Here is a 27,122-nt window from a genome sequence, read left to right as displayed (position 1 = left end):
TCAAAGTGAACTTTCTTGCTAAAAACTAAACAGTAATTACATAAAATTAACCTGTCAGTTCACCCTAGTAGAGTAAAGAGTGAAATCAAACATCAAATCCATCTCTAAGGATGCTAAACTGCTCCTGTTCCTTACATACTTAAAAGGCCAGTGGGAGCTCCTTGGTCTTCCTCCCTGCCCTCCCCTCCTCTGCTCTCTCCAGGAACAAACAGTAAACTGGTAGAAGTCCAAAAAAGTGCAGCAAAATTTTGGGCATATCAAACTCATCTCGCCAGTACTGCCATGACTTGAATTAAAAGGCAAACAAGTTTAAATAAATCACTGTGGCTTTACATGTCTGTAGCTACTAACTTTATGGGATTTTGTTTTGTGGCAAACTTAAAAGCTCTTGATGCTGTCACCAGATCATCCTTTGAAATGAGGCAAGTCTCACTTTTCGCTTTACTTCAGAAAATAAATTTTGGGAGATCAGTCCCTCCAAACTACACAAGGGAGCAAGTTTAAAGCATTTGACTTGTGTTTGCAATTAGAACAGCAAGGGAAACAAACAAGCATGCACGCTAGTTTTCCAACTTCTCATATTTCTACCCAGAATACCAAAAGAAACTGTCAAAATATCTTAACAATTCCATTATAAATGCTTTTATTAGGATCAAGTAATGTTTATTTTTAATATGAGTCTAGCAATGATATGAAAAAGAAACACTACCAGTCACTGGAATGTTGCAACACGTATGTAAAACACCTCCTGACAGACTGGCATTTCTGACTGCTGAAGCTTAAACCACAGTTTTAGAAGGAAATAGCTTAAAGTTTTCTTATTTGAATTGGCAAAGTGCTTTGTTTAACAAAAAGGGCTTTTGACCTGCAGTAAAGTTTGGTGGGGCTTCAATGTTTCAGCTTGTCTGTTTATAGGAACAGGCTACTGTATTAGCCTTTATTTCTGTATTTAACAAACATGCCCCTTGAGAAAATGTAATATTCACAAAAAACTTCTTTTTCCCCTCTGAAATAATCTGCTACATGCAAAAATTCTGGGTTTGTTATCACCAAATACCTAAAAATATGCAAGCTTCAGAACAGCTCAAAATTATGAAATTTTTTTTTACTATTATTATTCTCAGCAACTCATATGTCTATTATGAATTTTATGCTTCAGATTTAGAGGTTTTTGAATTATACCAGAATTATCTGGAATTATTAAAATAAGATACTATGTTAAATAACATTATGGACATATACAATTTCCTCTTTCAAAGCCTCCACACCACACAATCATAAAAATACTACACATATTAGTGCATACAGAACACAATCTAAAGAGAGTATTAAAAACCAGCAAATGCTATATTTATGAGGTAACCGTAGTGAAGAAATGCCTAAACTTGTTCATCTGGATGAAAATAAAACCAAAACCCCAGACAAACCATAAGTCCCCTCAAGCCATGTTTTTTTGGGCACTCAGTTGGCTCCAAATCAAAGTTATTTCACTAATAATATAGGATTCATCCCATAAAAATCTTTTCAAGGTGAAAACTAAAACCTGCCTATTTTCAGAAACTAAAATATCTACATGGTGTTGCTAGCTCTTCATACTTTGATTCATTATAGCTAAAGTTTCCATGCCTTCTGGGAATCTAGCAATTGTTTATTGATATCTTCCCCATTTTAAAGCTGGCAATTGAACAGACAGTTGTTAGGACAATGAGTTTCTGGTTTCTGAAGCCCAAGTTGTTCTGACATAAAATCACTGTTTTTGCTTGCTGTAGACATGTAAGGTACTGTAGCATAGCTGAGCTGTTGCCAAAGATATGGAATAAAAAGGCTTGGCATCTATCACATACTTGACACCTAAAGAGCACAGAAGCTCTAAAATTCCTATTCCCTGTAGGCGCACTCTTAGTCTAGACAAACTGATTTCTCACACTTTTAAAATGCATTACAACACTCTATTGTGATCATTTCATCCACACAGCTCCAGCTAGTGACAGAAGAACCTGTCCTTTAAGCGACATTTCAATGGGCTAAAGCTCCCGTTCCAAGATGCCATTAAAACAATATAATACTTGAAAAGAACTATGCTGCACTGGGTTGAACTCTTTACTGTGTCTTCAGTGCTTTGTTCTGAGTTCAAGTTCTCATTGAAACTACCTGTGAACCAACCTTCCAAAACAAAGATGTTTTTGACAGCTGGTTTCACATTACTATCTCTTTTTTTTTTTAAGTGTTCCTTACTGAATTTTGCTATATTAGCATATTAAAATATTAGTGAGGTGTTTGGCATTCAGAATTCTAAATAACAAGGTGACAATATAAAAGACTTGAATTTTGAACTGTATAGGTTTGCTTTACTAAAAATTAACAACCCTGCTTCACATTTTTAACACAGGCTATCATCTAAAAGGTGCATTCTGACATTCTGTTTTTCTTAATATATATAGAGGGGCTTTTTTTTAAAAGCAAACTCTGAATTTTTTTACAATTAAAAAATTAAAATACTCATTTTGAGGCATTTTGGTTCTTCTTGGAATAAGCTGAGAGGGACAACACACTCACTTTTTTTCAACAGAAGAAATCACATCAAATTGCTCACAAATGAAGAGGAGGTTTTGTCTTTATTGTAGCTTACACTATTTAAGAACACTTGTCATGGTGGAAAGCCTGGTAAAGCTGTTCTGGAAAGAGTAATAAGAAATGATAAATATGCTATACAGCAGGGAGAAAAACTGGTTCACAGAGGCAGTGTCAACAAAAGCAGTATTCGGCATGAAGATGACTTCTAAAGGAAATGAGAATTTCTTTCAAGTACCCCACTAATAGCACAAATTCCAAAGGGGGCAAGAAAGGGAACTCTATAATGCAAGGGAAAGTGACAAAATGATTGGAAGTATCTCTGAAAACAAGTGTTTTGGAATAGATGGGTCAGGTGTGCATAAAGGTGTCATGTTTCTCCTATGACATATCCTTCCATGCATAGACAAAAACTGTACATAACCACTATCAACTATCTACTGTTTAGCACCCCCCCCCCCCTTTTTTTTTCCTAATAAAGGAAACAGGGAACAAGCAATGGGAAGTTGATGTCAAAACACAGAAAAACCTCCCAGCAAGCTTCCAGCAACCACCCAGGATTTAGAGTCTTGCTAGCCGCTCTCTTTTCAATACCAGAATTTCACACATTTCAATGACCATTATGACTTCAAAGAATCAAATTTTCATCATTGTCCGTCATCTGCCGGTTGATTTGTATAAAGGAGTTCTTCTGCATGCACTCCAGACAAAGGGCTCCTTACTTTCGTGGCTATATATCAAGTTTAAAAGTTCTGTTTGTGACAGTTGTGTCTGTGGTAAATTAGGGTAACACTGAAGGAGTGCAGCTGCTCTGCAGGAACCTCCTTTTTGGCATCATTTCACTTAAATAAAAACTGAATAATTAGCTTCTGCCTTTATTAAACCGCAAAAATGCCACTGGCCTTAGTAATTACTTCCGGTTGCCCCACCTACTTAACCTCAATAGTTTACACTTGTTAGAAAGGAGGAAAAGTATAAGTTTTCTATACTTTATAGAAGACTACAACAGCTTGCTCTCTTCCCCGCCCCCAACATGTTTCACCAGACTAAGTGCATAAAGTTTTGCTATAAATTCATGTTGCAATATACTTTCTTTAAGACCTATTATATCAAAGCACAGAAAATCTTTCATAATACCCACAAAATAGCTGCTGTGAAAGGAGCTTTTTATTTAGTGTGCTCAGCTGCTTAGGCTGTAAGTCAGGATGAGAACATTTATGTTTCTACACTTCAATACGGTACTCCTGAAACAAATGTAAGAGAACTGAATCTACTATGCAAATTCTAAGTGGAAAAATGGAGCAGAATGAACTAAACGTGGTCAGACAACATTTATCTAACAGCTACAGACATAACAAGGGGAAAAAAACATATCTGCCCTTAGGAAACTCTGTATCACACAGAATACAGTTTCCTTTCAGACTTCACAATAATTTTGCATTATCACAGTAATCTGCAAACAACATGGTGTTACCCATAACGTGTTCTCCCATCTAGCCATCCTACAGAACAATTAATAAAGAACTTAATAAAAGCAGTGAAAGAACCATATTTTAAAAAAGAAAACCGAACACTGTAAACAGGATTAAATAATAACGATGATTACATGAAATCTTCTATTTAAAGAAAATATCTTTCCATAGGCACTTTTGCAGAAAACACTACAGAGAAACTAGATATGGAGAAAAGGACATGCTGAAAAGTGGGTCTAACAGAAGCAGAAATTGTCTAGAATCAACATAAGTCCATTATTATACTTTTTAGACTACTGACTGCCATTATGCAAAGGAGGTGTCAGCATCCAAAACCGTCCAACATTTGCAAGTGCTGCTATACCTTCAGCAAACTCTGCTCCTCAGTTTGTATTTCACAGCTGAGGAGATACTACTCTAACAGCCACAACGGCTAAGCATTCACTGTTCTCACAAAAACTCTTTGAGAACTTCCCTGTCATCCCACTGCACAAAGGCTCACTTCACCTTCCCAATATTTTGCATGCCCAATATTATTCCATGCTGCTTGCATGAGATGCTACAAACATAATGGGATAACACATTCCACACACCATTAAACCATCGTCACTTGCATTTGTTCAGAGAACACAATGAAAGAGTAAACAGCAATAACTGACTGGACTTCTAAAAATCCCAGGTGCTCTCTACAAATTGCAACAAGACTTCACACTAGTAAGTAGAAAACTTACCCCTCATCAACCCTTCTTTCACATCTTAAAACACTTTACTTATAGTCTGCATTACATTCCTGAATTTTGTATTCACATTTGTCTCCTGCAAAAGTCATAGAAAGATTGTATTTATAAAAGTCATTAATGGTAAAAGTTATGGCAAAAGCTGATGAGTTGTGCCTTTCAAAAATCTCAGATTTTGCAACTCTCAGTGCCCTGACAAGCCTCAAAACAGAGAGGCATTTTTCTTGACAAACATGCAAAAAATACCGATCATTCAGCCTGCATTCTTGATGGACAGGTAGACAACATTTTAGAAATTTAAAAATGAAACCTTCGAAACACGTAAGTCCCACTTTCAGCACAGACGGATATTTCATGCTCAGTATAGTTTTTCTGCCAAGAAAGAATCAAAGAGCAAGACAAAATGATTATTTAATTATTAATAATGTATTTTTTTCCTGTAACAGTATGTCTTAATTTTGTAAATGTTGTCTGGGTAAATATCATTAAATTAAAGAGAAGGGGAATCCAATATCTGGGTTTACACTTTGCAGTTTCTCCATATGACTGAAATTAAGAAAATCATTATTAAATGGAGGAAAGTAGGGGCAGTCAGCAGAGAAGAATGTATTTCATAAAAATAGATTGTTGCTACTAGTAGTCATCAGACTTCAGTGTGATCAGTGTGATCATGACACTCTTCAAATTGAGGAAATGATAAACAGTGTGCTTATCTCAAACAAGGTGGGAAAAAAGTCAGAATTACTTACAGCAGATCTTGTAAACTACTTTTTCTTGTAATACAGCAAGATTTAGAGAGGACATACTTTCTAGAACTCATTCAAAGCATATGTAAGCAAAACTTTTGCTTCCACACACACAAGTGGCTAGGGTTCTTTTATTACCTGTGAGGCATTTGAAAATACAGAGTTTTCTACAGCGCACAACTTTCAACCATTCTACAAGAACTTCACAATCCTCAGATTAAAAAACATGCAAAAATACTAATTAGTTAAGAATAAGACTACAGCAAAGTTTTTAGACTGTAAACTTTCAAATAAAAGGAGAGGCAGTCTTAGTTTATCTGCATTTAGAAAAAGAAAGAGGATAACTGAACAAATGAAATAATATGATTCCTCTTCGAATAATTTAGTTATGGGAAGTATGGCAATACTCTACTGCTTTACTACCATAAGCAACTGTTCTTACAGATACTATTTCTCAGTTGAAGAACAAAAAAAACAGGCAGGAAGGAGCTTTAAAGGAAAGGAGACAGAAGTACTAGCGGCTAGAGCCTACCTAGAACAGACAGCTTTGTACTGATTCCCCTAATTAGTTCAATTTTGTATATGCTATTAAACAAATAGTATACTGTAGTTCACTTGTAGTTCAGTGATGGTATATTCTTTCAAAGAAAATTTATTCAGTTTGCAGTTCCAATTATTTATGCTATACTCTTAGCATAAGTCACAATAAGCAGACTGTCTTGCAAATCTAAACATAATATTTCAATATCTTGGTGAATTATTCACTAAAGATGACTCTTGAGCCTACAGTCTATAAAATGTAGTTTTGATCATGGACACCCAAAGCCCCAGTCAGCAGCTCAGGGTGAGGTTTTCCATATCTTAAGTGAGAGCCAAAATTCAGGTTACTCTTTCACTCTTTCTCTATTTTTTGTGTGTTTCTGATGCCATTTTAGTAAACTTGTTATTTTTAACATTCATTAAGAGTTGCCTGTCTTTACAAAATAAATGATAAGCCTATGACATAACTGAATTTTATAAAGTTACTGTTTTTCAGGAATTCTGTCAGGAACAAGAACATTAACAGTTCTGATTTGCTTTATGCCCATTTGAAAACCTTACAAAGCTTCCTTTAAAGTACCTATTACGAAATTTTCCAAATAAGGCCCAGGTAGAGTTCCCAAACACGGGCACCACTTGCTTCATCATCTTCAGCCTTTGGAGGGGAAGGGGTCTAATCTGTGTTAAATGTGTGGCTGGGGCACCTTTTCTCAGTTTTATGGAAAGCTCCCTTACCAGTTCAAGCTGCAAAAGACCCAAGGGAGCATGATGTTCAGAGCCTAGCAGTGAACTGGGACACTACTTACACATAAGCAGTGCAATTGCTGCTGTGAAGCAGGAACACCTCGGCCAATTTATACTCTAATCTGCACAGCAAATGTCCTAAGGTCTGAGTTGTTGAGTATCTGGATGTACAGCAAAGTCTTAAGACTTGATAACTCTAGCAAGATTTCCTATGATGAACTCATAGGAAAGATTATCACTACAATATATGAAACATCCATTGTGGATTCAGTTTTATCTAGCTAACAATCTCCTTGGGCTGGGAGCTAGAGCAAATAATACTAATTTTTTTTTTTTTTTTTTTAATTTCATTATCATGTGTTCTGCTGTTCTTTTCCTGTCACTTCCCAATTCCCTATTTAATGGTAGCTGTGGAACACCATTTAACTTTAAGGGTTAAAATTCAACAAACTATTTAGGCTTTTATTAAAAAAAGACATTCATCAAAGGTGGGGGTGAAAAAAAGGCAAAAAGTAGTGTTTTAAAGTTTAACTTGGCAATACTGTCACGCTAGTGCATGGTCTGCTACTAAGAACAGTATCAAGAAATCCTGAGTTCATGTAAACCAATGCTTGCCTTCACTGTGATGCATGTTCTCTAGTCTTTACATCTCCTTTATAAAGAAAGTGATTTCTGTAACAGACCTTTACCACAAAGTAACAAGTGGTGTGAGACACAGGGGAGAAAACCAGAAGCAAATCCCCAATCAAGAAATGCAAATTTAGAGGAAAATCCCTGTTGGTGCATGCTTTTTAGAATAAAAGTTGCATTTAAGAAATTACAAGGAAGCCAGACCTGTTAAAAGCTGTCCCTTACCCTAATGCAAGATGTAATGCTTCTACGTAATATGCACGGACTTTAAAAGTTGAAAGCAAGTGCTAAATAGTGTACATAATTTCAATACACAGCAGGTAGTGAAGCAAGAAAAGAACTGACACAGTTACCCTCGTTAAAGAGATGCACAATAGAGAACTGTTATGCAGTGTTAGCATACTGAAGGTCTATGCATCAGGGATGCTGCGGCTATTAACAGCTTAAATGTTCACTGTATTTTGTTAATTAGTGCATACAGCTTTTAAGCCTTAAATGTGTTTTAGAAGGTTCTTTTCTAACAGTAACACAGTCATTATTCCCTGGTGGGGATGGGAAGGGCTGATGGAGCTTCAACTGTTTCATCATCATCAATAAAATACGCAGCTTAATGCCACTGGACAAAAATGTTTTCTTTAAATTTATCTGTATGGGTAGTTAAAATGGAAGCTTTCTACAATCTCTCTCTAAAAAGCTGAATCATAACTAGAATGTATTAGTGTTACTTCACAAACTGTTTTTAGCTTGTTCTAACTAGAAGCCTGTCCCTATAATTTGTGCTTTGGCCTTTATATGCTTGGCCTTTAAGGTTATTTACAAGACAGAAATCATGGTCTTACACTTCCTGATACAATAGAGAAAAATCCGTCACCAATTAAATTCAGTAATTCAACTTGATACACTACATGTCTCCTTTCAGTTTTCTATTACTGGGGGGAGGGGGGAGAGGGAAATCAAAGGAGAGTACAATGTACAATTGTGTTTACTAAACAGTGATAAAAAACCTAAGAATTTGTATTGGAAACAGACATTACAGAAGAAGATATTCAACTTCTGACTTATCAGAGAACCAGAATTAGTTGACCCATGAATGCTTTCAAATGGAGTGGACATGGCAACAAAAATGTGGTCCTAAGAAAATGCATCCAAGAAAAAATAAAAACCAGAAGAATAAAGAATAAATTACTAGTGCAAACTACAATTTTAATCTTAAAAAAGCTTCTGCTTGGTTAACATGCTGCTCAGTGAAAACTTTAAAATATATGATTTATGATGATGATGTTTAGACAAATACTGTTATATATTTTTACACATGAATATATGTGCACATCTGTAAAATGAATCTGTAAGGAAGAACTACCCACTTCTTCAGATGCTTGTAATCAGAATTACTCATCATAGTCTTAATTTTTTTTAAAAACATTTGCAACATAATTATAACACCTTAAAAAAACCCCTGTATTTGGTATGTCTTATCAGCATTTTGTAGAAATTCCTTATAGCTCAGCTTCTTCTCACTTGTTAACCCAGTTTTCAGGCTAACAGGTAATAGCATAAAATTTATTTCCCCATAAGCAAAGATTTTCTTTTCCACTAAATGTAAGCCAATGGGGTTTTTGGACTGAATAGAACTGATTATGCCAAAAATATATGTAAGGGACTGAGCAATTTCCCTACAGTGCATACTTCACAACACAAGAACTAAACTGCATATTAAAACACTGGATCTGAACATCAGATGCTCTCTCCATGGTCCATGTCCCCAGTTAACACAGGTTAACGCTCCTAATTTGAGAAAGCAGCCATGAAAAGTAGTTCAAAGATACCTCAAACAAACCATCAAGAACTGGAAGAGCATCTAGTTCCATTTCATCATTAATCTTCTGAGCAGGAAGAGGTAGTACTGAAGAAGCACCAAGTTCTCCTGCAGCATGACTGAGATGTTCAAGGATTCCCACAGGATTACTAGGCTTTCCAGACATGGAAAGCTTTTCCCTTCTGACTTGACAAAATGATTCAGCTAGAACTTCATGACTAGAAACAGCTTTCAAGTCTGTACATAGAACTTTGTTAGTTAGGGTAGGATTTTTGTCTTAAATCTACAACTTAGATATACCACAAAAATGCAGAAAGACACATTTGATTGAACAGAAAAGCAAGGGCTCTACAAGGAATTGTTTATTCACTATTCCTGACAGGACAAGAAGAATTCATGTCATCTACAGAAATATTTCATAACAGGGGATACTAACTTAGGTGTTCTAGAAAAGATTCAGATACTGGTACTGTTTTATGAGTTCTAGTCTTTAAAAAGCAAAACTACTACACAAAACAGATCCAAAAAGGAAGTTACTTCTTACTCCTGTTGATTACCAGACTGCATAAATGGCTTACTTTTATTCTTTCTAGCAGATTAGAAACATTGCTTGCATATTTAGACTTACAAAACCAAACAAGTATTTGCATGTTGAATAACCCTTTGGAAGCCAGACAAACTAAACACGGCACAATGATACTCCTTTAATTTGTTCTGAGCAGCCATCATAGCAAGCTCTTCAAAACCAGTATTCTTTGATAGAAAATGAAATACTATGTAATGAAACAAAAAAAATCGCCTGCATACCCTTCAGAGAGACATAGTCTTTGACCCAGTGCTCCAGACTAAAGCCTTGAAATCTTTGCACAAGAATGCTGCATGAAGGAAGCCTGGACAAAACAGACACTCGAGATGTTAGAAGGTTGTGTAACCTTAGTCTCAGACACTCCTCCTTCCAATACCCAGCAGAGATAGCACTACCATGCACCAAAAGAAAAGGCTCTCAGACAAAGAAATCCAAATCCTTTACCCCATCCTACAACCAAAATAAACCTACATAGGGATGAGAGTGCAATTGCTCTCATTGATACATCTATGTATCACTTTATAGGAAGTTCTAGGCTACCTGCAAAATGTGTAGTTTTCTAAACTGAAAAACAAAATTATCTCAAGCTGAAATTTAGTAATATAGCAATATTTATTGCTCCTAAAAGACAGATAAAGGTGATGGCAATTTCTTTACTTGGACTGTCAGAGTCATAGAAAGCTTCTTTATCATGGGGAGTAACTTGTTGCCCACAGACATTCTTACAGAAAGCTCTTTATCGGTATCCAGCCAACCCTGTTTTCTAAACCACCGCAAGTTTCATCAAACTACAATTGCTTACAAAAACAAGTTGTAGCAAGCAGTATAGGCTGAATTGAGTTAGGATATTCCAACTGAAGAGGGATTTAATTGCCAAACAGCAAAACACAGTGAATTTGCAGTACTGAACATGTGTACATAGCTAGATAACCTGGTAACTACATGTACACCTACACCTGAGCTTGTACTGTATTTAAGACCAAATGCAACTACCAGCCAAAACTGTAAAAAGAAAATGCCAAATTATTTAAATTAAAAAAAAAAAAAATCACTGTTTAGAAATAAATATATGCTCTGGCAGACTAGCATGGTATACATGAAGTGAGAAGGATTATCACCATCCCCAAAATCATTAAAAATTTTAAATATTAAATTTCACACCAGCTGCTTGACAAAGTTATACAACACAGTTTTTTCCTCTCCAGAGCAGTATTTCTTAGTCTTCACTGGAGGGGGGGGGAGGGGGGAACTTTTTAATATTATGTTTTGCAGCAAAAATGCAGATTCACAAATAAACTATCAGTGACGACAATAAGTAAAGGCCTTTAAGTATTTAACTCTATGCAAGTCCACTCCTAAATTAGACACTTTTATTAAAGTAGATGTATACGTATTTTTACTTGCAAACAGTCTTCTCTTTGGAACATTTCACTTTTATTGGAAGAATGCATTTAATTTTGAAATAATTCTAGAATGTGGTTTTATACCTTAAATACCTTCTACACGTGAAACTAGTATCATTCAAGTGTCAAACACCACAACTGCAGATGCCTGAATGCAAACCAAATGCATACGAAGTGAAACGAGAGGACAAGGCACACTGTATGAAATATTTTATAAACCATGAGCAAACAACTTTTCTTTTGTCTTGAATCCCAAGTACAACACAGTTCAAACAAGCTGGTCACCTGCTCACTTGACAGAAGTGTGATGGAAGAAAGTACTTCTCCAAACCACAGGCTTTACGTACAAGGCCATTTTAGCCTAAGCTAGAAACTGTTACTCAAAATATATCTGCAAAGTAAAGGGTGGAAAAAACACTTATTAACCTTATTTTACGTAACAGGTTTATTCACTTTTATTCATTTTTCATTATTCTGAAGCAAAATGCAAGCTACTAATCTAATTGAGAGAAAAAAATAAATAGAAGGAATACAACCTACAAGAGAGAAATTTGGGGCTAGGAGGAGGGAATGGGTAACTCTGTCTGAACCCCTCCAGAGATTTCCATCACAGTACCTTGAACCCTTTGAATACGACAAGTCCCTATCACAGAGACATACACAGAAGGCACACAAAAATTTGTACATGTTACATTCCTCATCTAAAGAGGAATGCTGTCCTTGAACTGAATCCTTTATGGTAACCAGTTGAGTAAATACTGCAGCTAGAGTGGATTAAACAAAGAAAAGATTACTCTAAATTCTTTTACCACATTAAGTTACTTTAGGAACACCTTGAATTCACCCTCAAGGAATAACTCACAAGGGGTTAACAGCATTTTGAAAATCCAAAACATAGAACATCCACTATATCCTTATTATCTAACACAGTGGTAATGCTTGGAGAATTCTTGGCTGAATAGTAGTTTCAAGAAAAGAAAATCTAGTAAGCCTGTCTTTAATACATGCATACTTTGCCAAGTGTTTCTCTTCACCGAGTTGCAAAAACAGCTCCCATACACAGTCTTCAACTGCAACGTCACGCTGTCTCGCACATAATTTTATGACACATTACTGCTTTGGTTTTCAAAGTAAAGTATATTATATCCTCTTAGTTCTTGGGAAAGGCTGCTAGCAATGATCACACTTTAAAAAGCATGTTAAAGCTTGATTTGCTATGTCCTTTGTTTCACAGTACTGCAGACTATCAGATTGAGACTTGAAAAAGTTTCATAATTCCAGGCTATTTTTCACTTGTTTGTATATTTTATTTTGAGCTGCAGTATTATCACTGTTTATTATAGTAAAGCCTATGCTTCTCTAATCAAACAAAGATTATACAATTTCAATAATTTCTAAGCCTGGCCAAAGTTGGGATTTTGATGAAGGTGAAGGAACTATGAGTCAATCCTGAAAACACCATGTGATGTTTGCTTGATGAATGCAGCTGATGAATGCAGTCTTCTAGAAAAAATGGACTGGAGTGTTTCCGCAACTTCTTTGACGAAGAGGTTCATGGTCTGAGAATCCTACTAATACACTGCTACGCCTGGATTATCCAGTAGTAAACACTTACAACAGACACTAACTGCTTACCTCTGAACAGCCAAGAGGAAGCTCCCAAGATTCTTGATACTGATTTCACAAGTTATTAGGATCACAGAATCAATTAGGTTGGAAAAGACCCTTAAGATTGAGTCCAACCATTAACCTAACACCGCGAAGTCCACCACTAAACCATGTCTCTAAGCGCCACATCTACACGTCTTTTAAATACTTCCAGTGATGGTGACTCAACCACTTCCCTGGGCAGCCTGGTTCAATGTTTGACAACCCTTTCGGTGAAGAAATTCTTCCTAATATCCAACCCATTTCCTCTTGTTACTCGGGAGAAGAGACTGACACCTACCTCTCTACAACCTCCTTTCAGGTAGTTGTAGAGAGCCATAAGGTCTCCCCTCAGCCTCCTTTTCTCCAGGCTAAACAACCCCAGTTCCCTCAGCCGCTCCTCACCAGACTTGTGCTCTAGACCCTTCACCAGCTTCGTTGCCCTTCTCTGGACACGCTCCAGCACCTCAATGTCTTTCTTGTAGTGAGGGGCCCAAAACTGAACACAGTATTCGAGGTGCAGCCTCACCAGTGCCGAGTACAGGGAGACGATCACTTCCCTAGTCCTGCTGGCCACACTATTTCTGATACAAGCCAGGATGCTATGGGCCTTCTCGGCCACCTGGGCACACTGCTGGCTCATATTCAGCCAGCTGTTGACCAACACCCCCAGGTCCTTTTCCGCCAGGCAGCTTTCCAGCCACTCTTTCCCAAGCCTGTAGCGTTGCATGGGGTTGTGACCCAAGTGCAGGACCTTGCACTTGGACTCATACAATTGGCCTTGGCCCATCGATCCAGCCTGTCCAGGTCCCTCTGCAGAGCCTTCCTACCCTCAAGCAGATCAACACTCCTGCACAACTTGGTGTCATCTGCAAACTTACTGAGGGTGCACTCGATCCCCTCGTCCAGATCATTGATAAAGACATTAAACAGAACTGGCCCCAATACTGAGGCCTGGGGAACACCACTTGTGACCGGCCGCCAACTGGACCATTCACCACCACTCTTTGGGCCTGGCCAGCCAGCCAGTTTTTTACCCAGCAAAGAATATGCCCATCCAAGCCATGAGCAGCCAGTTTCTCCAGGAGAATGCTGTCGGAAAGATTGTCAAAGGCTTTTCTAAAGTCCAGATAAACAACATCCACAGCCTTTCCCTCATCCACTAAGTCCACTTATTAATCCACTTTGGCCTAGGCTGCTGCAGTATACAGCATTTACTGCTCCTCTTGAACATCATCTGAAAAAGGGCTTCAGATTTTCTGTGCCCAATTTGGTGTATGCAAGTTATCTTTAGTGATTTATATAGAGCTTATCTACAATGAGAAGGAAACTTGCCTTCTGCTGAGGTTCAATACTGAGACTTCTGAACCATTACTGAATAAAAGTTTAACTAACAGTATAGAAAAAACAAAACAATTTCAGGACAGGTGCTGAAATGTCAACAGCATCATTGTAGTTAGCCTGTCATGCCTGTAATAGTCGGTCCCTACATGTTCTCACAATGCTGCAAAAACTACTTCAGTACCATTTCAATTGCACTTGAATTGGTACTGCTCTTTCATTGGGACTGCTCAACTGCTCTTGAATGCCTAACTCTGTGTAGCAACTCATCCTATTTTATCTTGGCCTGATACAGAATAAAAACATCTGTGAGGTGGCTGCAACTAATAGTTGATCCTTAACCACAGTTCCACAATGTTTCTAGCATCTCCCCAGTGACCAAACCCTACAACTGCTCTTGCAAGAATTTTTGCTTTGAGCTACAGTATATACATTATCAGTGGAATATTCTGCTTTAGAGATGCAAATGATATTTACTGGCAGTTGTTCTAATGTTGAAACGTTCTTGCAATATTGGTATCATTTAACCACTACAAAAGTCCTTATATTGGCAAATACTTGGAGGTACCTTCCAATTGCAGACAGCAACTTTCACAAAAGTGCCTAGCCTGTAGAAAGCCCAGGCTAGACACCCACAGTGCAGCATTACCAGCACTGACTGGGAAGCCTGCTTAAAGCACACATGCTGAACTGGACAACTTTTAGCTACAACAAACAGTTATTGATGCACCCTGCTTACAATAACTGAAACAAATTGCAGTAATTAAAAATAGTTCAAACCCCCCTTTTAAGCAAAACCACTGAAGCTTTTTATAATGATGATGGAAGCTGTTACTCCATACGCACAAACAGTTAAATCATTTGGAACATTACCTGAGGGAGATTTGCTGCTGACAGCCTTTGTCCTCTATAGCCCAAATTTCCTAATGCAAGCAGGGTCTTGAGAGACTACTTTTCACACAGCTATTTGTCCAGACTCTTGGAATATGACCTAATTGGTGGCCAGAGATTCAAAATGTGATGCAAGAACTGTATTTCTGTTCAGCTTTGTTCATTTTGTATGGCATTTTCTTCGGATTTAACTGTTCATTAAAAGTTATTTTATTCAATATTCACTGAAAACAACTAGTAACTGAGACAAAGATACCATTTCTTGGATGTGTTCTATACAAGCTGAGCATTTAACTCCTTTTACATTTAGAAGTCCCACTTTCTTCTAAGATGAAAAATGAATGTGGTCTAAACTACTGTATTTTCTACTATTTCAGCAGAACTCATTTTTCTGTTGTATTCAACACATGCTGGGCTGCAGTAAGAAGGTGACCGACTACTGCTTAATAATTCAATGTCAGAATGCTCTTCCCCCTTCTATTTCATTTGTGTTTCCCAAGACAAGGAATATTTTAGTACTTACAGAACCAAACGATCAAATTCTAGCATATGCACGTACACATAGGAATACAAGATCTACAAAAGCACTGGAAATAGACAGATTAATTCAACTACAATATGCAGTTAAAAGTTTTCAGTAACAAGCCTTGTAAACATCAACTCAGAGAAGAGTTCAGTTTCAAAATAAGTTGCAAGAGGAGTAAAGCAAACAACAATAACCATATCTCATTTTCCACCTGTTCTTGCTTCTTCTTGCTGATATGCAAGTAAAAACCACCCATAAGGCGATGCCAGGCTTTAAAAAAAGTATGACAAAGCCAACAAATACATCAAAACATGATATAATGATTTCTAACAATAAGATGCATATATCTGGCAGTAACACAAGAGGAAGGGTCTTTTTTTAATTAAAAGTTAAGCATCCACTTCTGGAATACAGAATTAATTACAACTTGCACGGAAATAACAGTTTTATTATGCTTAGCAACATTATTTAAGAAACAGAAAATTAATGTAATGTCTTAAATGAGTTTTAATGGGTTGTAATTAATTCTGCTTAAAATTAGGGAATATACTGCAACAACCTGAAATAAGTTAGTACAGTACTCTACTTTTCCATGAGGTTTAACAGGTGTCTAGAGAACTTCTCCTAATCCTGAAAGAACTGAAAACCACATCAAACCTCTTTGTGAAGATTCTCCTTGTTAATGGGATATGAACTTTTGCCCATTAATAGAACATCAATTATTGGATATTTTATAGCATTATGGAAACTTCTCCAAAAACTTAACTAAATCTACAAATTAAAATTTTAAAATAATATACTAATTTTCTATCATTTTATTTCAGGCCCTACAATAATCTGGAGAAAAATAAAAGATTTGTGTATCTAGAATGTGCACCTACATGCACAATATTGTAGGAAAATACTATTCAGTCTAACATTAAACCTAATACTTGAAAGAACTGAGGATAAAATAATCATTTAGATACATTATACATATCAAAATTAAACAAAACTATTCAATGGCTGCTACCATGAGATCTCAAAAAACCCCCCCAGCAACTATGATATGAGCATCTTCAACTTGATGAGAACATATAATGACATTAGAAATAACCACTTCACTTACAGTTCATTTACACTAACACTAACAGAACAAAATAGTTGTATTTCAAATAAGTATCACTAACTCAACTTGAAGTATAAACTCTCATAGCTAGACAAGGTAACGTACAACCCTAACTGAGGATAATGTACATTTAAATACAAAATGGAAGATAGAAGAGTATTTATTTTGTGGGTCTGTCTTCGCACTGTAGTCTCTTTCAGATCTATGTATCCATTACCTGAGGTCACAATAGGGAAATGTGATACTGTAAATTCCAGCATTATAAAAACGCTATTTAGATTTTTATTTTATGTTAAAGAATAGCACTACAATAATCAAACATAATTCATAATTCGTTTAGGGAAATGTAGGTCTATTGAGTTGGTGAATCTTATTTACATAGTGACTCATTAACTCTTGTACATTAAATGAAATTTCCTGGATCCCAAGTTATGCAACTAGATTAGCAAGATAACCATGTTCGCTAGAATATAGTATTAACTTTTTCCCTAATTTTTAAATCTAAAATTATACTATTACTTTTTAAATTCAGAAAAAAGTTTACAAAAGAACCGAATTTTTTTTACCTGTGCATAGATTATTGCTACATCTGTATTACAAGGCATGAGAAAAAAAAGCCCTGAAGAGTTGTTAAAGTAGGTGCGTTTTTTTCCAATAGCCTGTTAAACTTCAGCTGTCTCAACTTGTAGTGATCATTACAAGTGTTCAATTTATAAACACAAATTCCAAATATTTCTTAAGTAGTTAATATAGCTTCAGGGATACAAGAAAGTACATACAATATGAACTGTCTGGTACATATGATGGGAATTTTTTTTTCCTGAAGATTCAAAAGCGATATGAAAACCAATGAAAAGCATGCTTCTGCTGTGACACATTCCCCCCAGAAGTCTTACAAAAATTATACTATTGAATAATGTAAACAGAAGTGTCAGGTTGCATCTAGAGTAACAGACCACACATTATGGAAGAACTTACAAGAAAAGATTGCCAAATTTCTGATCTGCTACTGATTAGCAGAAGAATGTTATGCATTTGTTCCTAGTTGTAATCTAACCTTCATGCATATTCAAAAGCTAGAGTATATGTGCATAGTAACAATAACCTTGCATGATGCTTCTTTACACAGTTTCTTTAGTAATATGGGTACTAATGAAGATAATTTCAGGAAGCTGGCAAATTCTGTATAATTTCACTACACAGAAACTATACCCAGATTTCAAAAAGAACAAACTTGTTATAAATTACAGCTCATACTGGTCCTTGGCCATAATATAATAATAATAAACAAGGTACTCATCAGTTTATATTGCTTAACATTTTGAATGCCATATTTCCTTCACATACTTATGTTTTACTAATGCTTCCCTTTTAAAAATGTATGAAGGATTGTTGCTTTGTAGTTCATATTTATACGGCTTTCCTAGAAGAATGCAGAATACCATACTGAATGCCTATTGTGCAGAAATAACCCTGAAGGCTGTATCATAGCAGTATGCAGTAGAAAACCCTTACCAATTTTTCATCAACTGTGATGAGTTGCGTGTCTCGAGTTTGGTCCTGTGCCAGCCGCCATGTGGAAGTGCTCAGTGACCTGCAGTGCAAGACTTGAAGTTAAAAAATGATTCATGCAATGAGAAAATAGAGGCAGACAAATCTTACATAAACAAGTTACTTTAACAATATCCGTCTTGTAAAAAAAATTGAAGAGGGAGAGATGAGGGCACAAAAATCCTTTTTCTCCCCAATTAGTTCTGTCTGCTGAGTTTTTGGCAGACTCCCACTTAGCAGTTCACAACAGGCTGCACTTTATGTCAGCCTACAGGCTCTCTGTCACAGAGAGACTGCCAGTGGCAAGGACTGTACTGCTCTATATGAATGTACAGTAGCTGGTTTGTCACGAACAGAAAAATACAAGGCTGCTGCAAGCATTCTGGAACTCTGATCCTTAAAATGATGCCATCAGAGGAAAAAAATCCTAAATCTATTTGTAATGGTAAAGCTCCAGTTCTACACTTTAACAACTTTAAAAAAAGAAAAAAGAACAAAAAAACCAACAAAACAAACCCTAAGCTGATAATTCAAACAAAGGTTTCTCATTTTGAGTGGGCAAAGCTCACAACTATTTTGCTTCATTTCTAAATCAGTATGTGTCACTTATTTGTTTCCAAGAAATATGATTAATCTTGCATAATTACTAAACCTGTAAGGCACAGATGGAAACACAGAACCGAATTCCATATCACTGAATTAAGAAGTAAAATTTGCCCTTAATTTGCATTATGCCACTAATGTCAGGATTGGGCCCTTTGCGTACAAATCATCTTTTTGCAAAATAATGCAACAGCAAGTGAAACAAGCCAAAAAGCTCAATTCTCTGAGCTAATAGCGTGCTTCACATTTAATTAAGGTCATTTTAAACAAATGAGGCACAAAAATGCAAGAATATAGGCAACTGAAAAGTGAGAGGGACTAAGCCACTTCCGTTTCAACTGTTCTTCAGAAGATTACCTAATCTGGGAAGCCAGACATGCTTGCAGATGCAAAAGAACATTGAGATTTTGCCTATGGGATACTTACAACCATAATTATAGTAATTTAATGCTATTGGTAATGTTTACCTCATTTTTTGAGGAAACCATCCATAAGTGTGTTTAAAATCACCACAGCTTTTAAAGCTAAATTCCAAGACTTTCAGAAAATCTGCAATACTATCCAAACTAACCCCTCCCCACATAAACTATAACTGTTAAATAGTCAATAATGTGAAAGGTGTCTCAGGACCAGATAACTTGCACACAATGATTCAAAACCTGTAGAATTAAAAGAGCGTATCTTCTACCGCATTCTACTAAGCCATGGATACTAAGCCATGGAAACATGGAAAACCTAACTGGGGGAACAGTCTGCATAACACAGGCATCTACCATGTCTTCTAATCTCAAATCCCTCTCTAATTTTTGTTGATTCTGGTGAGAATGCATTTGAAGATATGAACTTGATCATTTAATTAATCTAGCTGCACTGGATTTAACACATTAACTAAACAAGCATTCAACTTTCAGACAATATTAGCATGGTAAAGTTTTTAGGAGGTAAAACCTACACTTGAAAGGAATTTGAAATTAGTGACTATACAGAAAGCCACAAGAATCTTATAAAACTAAGCAACTGGAACAAAGTTCAATTCAGTAATATTTCAAATGCAGATTCACACAAATCTGTACTTCTAATACAGATTACACTCTACTAAATTACCTTCCATTTGCCAATAAGAACTTCAAAAATCTCCATATCATGAAAAACAAACTCAAAGCACAAAGTTTATAGAATCACCCAACTTTGTGACATGGACAGACACATCTATTCCTACTCAAAATGACAAAATCTGTCTGGAAGGGTACTTTGAAGAACAAGATGAAGTTTTCAAGTGCAAGGGAGCACAAGAATTTCATAAACATCAAAATGATAACTACTCTGTTAGCTCAAAATCTCTGTCCAGGAGAGCTTCTGTCTCAACACAGCTGTCATTTTTTAATTTGTACATGTAAAACAATACAACATAAAAATGGAATAGACAGATACTGCAGTATGCTATAAGAAATGGCTCTGAGATGGTCCTTATTCAAAAATACACCAAAAGGGAAGTTATCCTAAAAGCCTTCAGAACAGCAGCATTACACTTGAGTTCCAGTGGTAAGCAGCGGAAGCCACAAAATTTCCAACCTTAAACAAGGCAAAAACATTGTAATAGGAAAAATAATTTCTCCCCCGCTCCAGGAATTTTAGTATCAAAGTAATATTCTGCAGGTATTCTAGAACTTCATGTGATACAGTGTTCACTACACTACTTAATATATGGCCAAAGAAGGACATTGGATTACGCAATCAAATTGGTCCTTTCTGGGCAGAAAATAATCCAAACTATGAACCAAGAAGTTTTCTGAACCTTGCTCTGTGGAGAGGTCTGATGAATATGTACAGATTTGAGTACGCCAGGATTTAAGTAATAAGGCTGATCAGAATCACACTTTTTCTTGTAATAGAAATGCAATTCGGAACAAAATTTAGCACAATTCAATTTGAATTTGGTTGTTTTTTGGTTTTTGGGTTTTTTTTTTTCATTTGGAAAAGCATTAATCAGCATTAATTGAAAAGTACAAATGTCATGCCCATCCAAAATGATTTCCACTCAGCATTATGTCATTTGACATCGTTTTTACTCAGATGATTTCTCATTTTGGAAATTTCTGTATTTGCAGAAAAAAATTGAAGATATTTCATACCATTATAATTAATAAGGAAGAGACGGGTAAAAATCCCACCAGATTAAAGGTGGGCAGAATCTCTCTCTGAGATGCCTCTACACTGCATACAGAGGGAGCTGATTTTTTTGCACAAGATGTCCCTGTCAACTGGGATAAATTGCAAGGCATCACACCTTACAGCTCTTCATGATGTTTTAGCTCTTCTTCTACAAAAGCAGACACATGGTTTACTAACCTAAGTCAACTTCTGCTCCTCTTCATAATTTTTCAAAGCCATTTCTCTTGACTACACCATTCTGGAAAAAGCCCAACTGTTACTGGAATTTGCAACCTTGAACATTTCTTAAATGCCCAGCCTTCTGTCCATCCCTGGATTGCAATGAGTTGGAAAGAACATACTTTCCTTAAGAACTTGCTATTTGAAAAGTGGTTGAAAACTGGCATTTGGTCTAGACTAGGAATGTGAACTGTAAATCCGTGGAGGTGTCTCTGTGTAAAAATACATAAAACACCAGTTTTGCTTTAAAGATGACAGGCTGTTGATATTCCCATTCATTGCATCTCTCATCAGAAAGTAACCTGGAGCTTAGAAATACCAGCAACTCTGAAATATCCTGTGATCTGAAATACTACTATTTAAAAGTTAATAGAAAGTATTACTTGATTTCCCAGAGCGCTTGTTTAATTTTCAACAGGTTTCATTGCAAGTTTGTCCCTTATGTCAGGCACTTAACTGAGGAGATAACCAGGAAACAGACCTCTTTCACACCATCCTCTCTTTTCAAACTCCCACAACAAGTATAATTTAATCACTCAAGTTTCCCCTTAGAAACTATATAAACTTTACAACATTTATCTTACCTTCAAATTAAATGAAAATGCAATCTAAATCACTTAAGTTGACCACTCAATTTAAACCTTTTATTCTGTCCTCAACAGTAAAGTAATTCTCACAAAACTCCCAATTAATATTTGCCTCTGCTCACATGTCCTTAGGTGGCTTTTGTGACAGATAAATTTGCAAAAGTATAAAACATACTTTTTACAGTTCCATTCTCACAAGGTTCTCCCCCTTTCTTCTACTACTGACATTCGGAAAGGTAATCTGCTTTCTTCCTTTCTCTTTGTAAGCAATATGGATCCACATTATCCTGTTTTCCCTCTTTTTGACTGCTTATGCATTTTTTTTCCTGTCAAAACATCTTGGGATGAGGTCTTAGGAGCAGGAAGTTTCATTTCTTACCCCAAGACTAATCAAACTGATTTAAAATTACTGTACACAGAATACTTTAAATAATAACAGACAGAACAGCAATACAATTCTAAAGTTCAGAAACTATACAGAAAGTTTTACACATAATAGCTAGCAACAATAAACCCTGCTATCTTCTAGGCTCATTGATGTCCCATTGAAAACACAGACCAAACTTCCTTCACAGTTACTATCTAATAAACAAAGTGTGACAAGACTCCAAGCTGGCCACAGCTCCAATGTGAATCTGCCCAAATATTTTTCTTATAGTGAGCTCCCTAGTGATGAACAAACAAGCTTTTAAATGTAAAAGCCTGGGTTTATTAGAATAGTTGGCCTTTTAAAACAAAAACCATTTAAAATTATGTACACAAAAGTAAAATCAAGGTTTATAAAAAAAAGTCACCCATGTCCTTTATGATCTTGGAGACACTTTCCGGCAGTATCTCAAATTAACGTATGTGGCTAATCCAATCTGCAGCTTCCTGGATTATAACCAACCCTTTACAAGGTCTTCTAGTCCCTAAAAAGTTTTTCTTTCATCAAGGAGGCCTGGCTGTATGGCTGGTGAAGACGCCACACTTAGTGCACAGGGACTCAGACAGCAAAATGCTTCTCTTGCTGAAGTTTGTCTTTCTGGGCCTTTTCGTTCAGTTGCATCTGGCATCACGCTCCTCCTTCCCAAGCATATTCCCTCTCTCAAATCTCCTAGTCACTCTCTTAATGGAAGATTCCTTCTTTGTTCTCTACATGTTAGTCTGTCACACAAACACGGAGGTGTCTTTGTGTTTCCACAAACATGGATAACTTAGCATGAACTTATAGCAGCTCCTTTGGCTACAGAGATCACCACTCAAATTGTCATTTGGTTTGCAGTTATGAAAGTGGTATTTTCTCCACACCCTATGCCATTGTGTTGGGCATTTAAATTCCTTAATCTTAATCTACAGGATCTTGTATTATCGTTTTACACTATTATCATTTAATCATTTCTATCATTTATTATAATTGCATTACACTTATTTCTACAGTTCACTTAAAATGTAACTTTGTAAAATACAATTTTGTCTTTACCATCAATCTGATCATGGTTCAGCTTCAGCATGAACTCTGCTTTAATATCTGCTATAAAACAATACACTTTAATGATATTTCTGGGTTTCAGTGTTAGGAATTTTAAAAAGGTTAAGGCCACTTTTACTTCCACAGTGCACAGTTCTTTAGAGAGACATTATAGACCTGAACATTGCATCTAGACTGGGTTATGGCTACAATTTGTTATTTTAGAGTCTCACAGTAAATCTAAATGACTTTTATACCGTGTATCGAGACGAGTAGTAATTTCACAAAGACTACACTACACCATCTTCTTATTAAGTACTTGTAAAAATACTCTTAGATTAGCTCAGTAACATGGAATGTATTAATGATGACTACTGGTGAAAATGTGAATTTGTAGACTTCAAAAATTTCTATAGGTATCGCATATCCTGGAAAAACGCTGTGATCATCTAACCACGTGTCTTCCACATGATGCGTGTACTCCCACTGTCATCTGCTGTTCCAGCAAAGTCACAAATGGGTTCCACATCTCTGCTATACAAATGGGGGGGTCCATTGAGAAGCCATTGGAAGTTCTCCAGTCTTCACTACAATATTCCCATCAGTGTCAGGTCTCTCAACCATCTTATCCCCCCGTGGGATAAGGACGTAGCACAGTTCCTTGTTTCAGGGGACATACTTATGCCTCCTCTTCCCTTCTTACGTTAGAGGCTCCAGCTCTGCTGATGCCATTAACGAGTTCTGTTGAACTGGAGAAACCAAACAGTAAAAAAAATGGACATCGAAAGCCTTTTGCGGTATCAGGATGAAGGATATTAAGGCATCTGATTTGAACATTTATCTTGGTAGTTTTGGATATCTGTATTCAATTTCTAAAATTCAACAAATTTGAACTTCTTAAATATCTCCTAAATAACCTATGCTTAACCCCTATATGCTTTTGGTTTTTAACCACATAAATGGAAAAATAAATGGAAGTCTTACAGAAGAGAATGCCTGCCACAGAGCCTCTGGAAACGTCACGAAGAATCCCCCACAAGCCTAGTGGAAGGTGAGAAGCAGCCATATTTACAAGGCTTGAATTTGCCTTCCACAAAGAGCAATGCTGTGACTGGCATGTTACACAACACCCAGATACGAAAACCTGTATTTACCTGATCTAATTCAGTAGCCAAGATTTAATTCATTGCACAAAAAAAGGCTCATTAACCTCTTTATGGAACACATCTGACTGTTTGATCTATTAGCACCCCCTTTTGGTCAACTGTTGGAGATATGTTAAAGAAAACGAGATATCACAGCACAGGTAATCAGATCACAACACAGAGATGAAAAAAAGTCTTGAAGAAAAAATCATGTGCCTCATGAAAAATGAAAGTAGTCATTAGGAAGTAAGCCTAAATGGTGTTTTAAGTATTCTGATACTGAATGACCAGAGCACCAGTAGGTGTGAATATACATATACGCAGAAGCAGAAGCTGTGATGAACCATTCAATACACTGAACAGATAATCATTCTTAGAAAACCAACCTTTTTTAAGATTATGGCATGTATCAGGAATAATATAAACTTCACAACATACAGCCACCATAAAGACATTAAATTCTGAACAAAAAGAACATGGAAACACTGCCAGCTCAGAACTTCCACAGCATCCAACCATCCAACACACTGCAATTAAGTAGACAAAAAACAAATCAGTATAATGTTCTCTCATATAAAATAAAGGCATTAATGACTGCCTGTTTCACAATGTCAAATACAGTACAGATCACAGTATTCAGCCCCAATATAATGCATTTTTATAAAGACAGCTTGTAAAGTTGAACTTGTGAGAGATGAACTTAAATAGAGTGGGATAATACTTCCTTGGTATTAGATTCACTATTGTAATTAAAGCGATAAAGACTTAACAGAGTCAATGGTATTTTATTTTTATCAGGATACATTTACTATTCTTATTACATCCCAGCATAAACAAAATATGGAATATAATGCCAAACACTGACTGTGGAGACCATGTAGTTCTATTTTGTAGTATGAACTGCATGAGTAACTTGTGGGTTTGGAGGAAACGCAAGTTCCCCATTTATAAATAGTTGCAGTCTCAGACAATATTGGCACATCATCATTTGTCCTTTGCTTACAAAATGATGTTAAATTATAAACACAGTAAATTATGTTTCTGGATGGATGAAATGGAATGAAATGGATGAAAGGAATACCAATTTATTTAATCTAAACTACTGAAATTTCTGTATTAAGTGACAAAAAAGATCAAAATTGAAATATATAAACACTGCTTCTACTTGCTAAAAAGTTCATATGCAAAATATATATATATATTCCAGGTGTGTGTTTGGAAAACAGGAGAGGAACTGATTGTGCTTTTCTGTTAGACAAATCTGCATTATAAAAAGAAGCAATGGTCATATAAATGTACTGAATAAACATGAAAATCACTTTAAGTATTTGACTTGTGGTTTGCAACTTGGTGTGCATCTTCAAAGCTAAATGTTGTTCACCTGCCCTTAGAAATACTAAATGAGTTAAATTTTCAAGTAGTAAATACTTTATTAAGTAAAAAACAAACAAATTGTTGTTATTTTAGGTTCTATTTTAATTATCCCACAGATAGGAAAGCACTATTGACGTAACTACAGACAACTAAAGTATCAGCTGAACCACAGCACCATGCAAACACAGCCGCAGTTCTTCCAGAACTACCGTAGCACCAGAGCACTATAGCCACTCCTGGCACTGCAGTTAAGTCCCCAGGACAAAAGTCAGCTCTGTTACGACGTGGCTTGGGCTGCCCACCATCAGTTTCCCTCATTTAAACAGCTTTCTCAGGGTCAACAAGGAATGAGGAAGGTTAGCTCTGACTTGGCGCCAAGCCTGCACTGTCCCTGACTCAAACAGGGCCCATTTGAGCTGCTCTCTAGGCAGCTAATTGAGCTGACACCACTAGGCACACAACAAAGACCAGCATAACCCTTCAGAAGGCTCTGCAACAGCCAGACAGTAAGCGCATGCAGGCTCAACCTACTCCTGCAGAGCTGCACAGGTGTCTGCACCATGCTGTTGAGCATTACGCCTTGCAGGAGCACTAATTAGGTGGGCACATGCATGGCACAAGCATGCACACAATGAAAACAGCTTGAGCTGAGAAATAGCTCCGGCAAAAATCCAGAGATTGGGTTCAAGTCAGCTCACTGGCAAGCAAGGGCTGCACATCCTGAAACAGTTCTCTGCAAGTCCCAGACTGATACCCAGCTGTGTCTCCATGTGCTTGGGTGTAAATTCAGTCATTATTTGCATCTAAACTTCTGAACAAAGTCATACCAGTGCTGCTAGACCCCCGTATGCACATGACTCAAAGTATGCCAGTGGTCTCTCCCAGATTACAGCAAACAGACTAGAAACACTTTGACAGAGGGGCTTAACATGTTAAGAATAAAATGACCCAAAATTATTTAAATATTTTTATACTAGAAATCATAAAACTCATTATGAAAGGAGATCTGGTGTACTACTTTTACAGTAATAGAATGCATAATTTATAAGATGTCCAACTGCTGTCAGGTGACAGGAGCACTGAACTACTGCCACCTGTACAGTTGCTCATCAGCAATTTCATTACATGCTACTCTCCAAACCAGAAGACCTAATCTTGAAAATTAAGCTCAGGTCACAATCTGAGAACAGCAGGTTCCCCGTGAACCAGTGGAAACTTCTTGTAGGCAAGTCAGCTGAAAGGCAGATAATACTAGAAATGCTG

The 27,122-nt window shown here is 36.5% G+C and overlaps 1 protein-coding gene across 1 annotated transcript in view; it reads right to left on the bottom strand.

Moving 5' to 3' along the window:
- NDUFS4 (NADH:ubiquinone oxidoreductase subunit S4) overlaps positions 1 to 27,122 on the bottom strand; it is a 49,628-nt gene that overhangs the window by 10,224 nt on the left and 12,282 nt on the right. Inside the window, exon 2 of the mRNA XM_072860211.1 lies at positions 18,274 to 18,352. Within this exon, the coding sequence (XP_072716312.1) occupies positions 18,274 to 18,352 (79 nt within the window). The remainder of the gene's footprint in view (positions 1 to 18,273; positions 18,353 to 27,122) is intronic.

The sequence above is a fragment of the Ciconia boyciana genome, chromosome 4 (assembly GCF_034638445.1).
Source record: "Ciconia boyciana chromosome 4, ASM3463844v1, whole genome shotgun sequence".
NCBI lineage: Eukaryota > Metazoa > Chordata > Aves > Ciconiiformes > Ciconiidae > Ciconia > Ciconia boyciana.
This window is presented reverse-complemented; position numbering and strand designations above follow the sequence as displayed.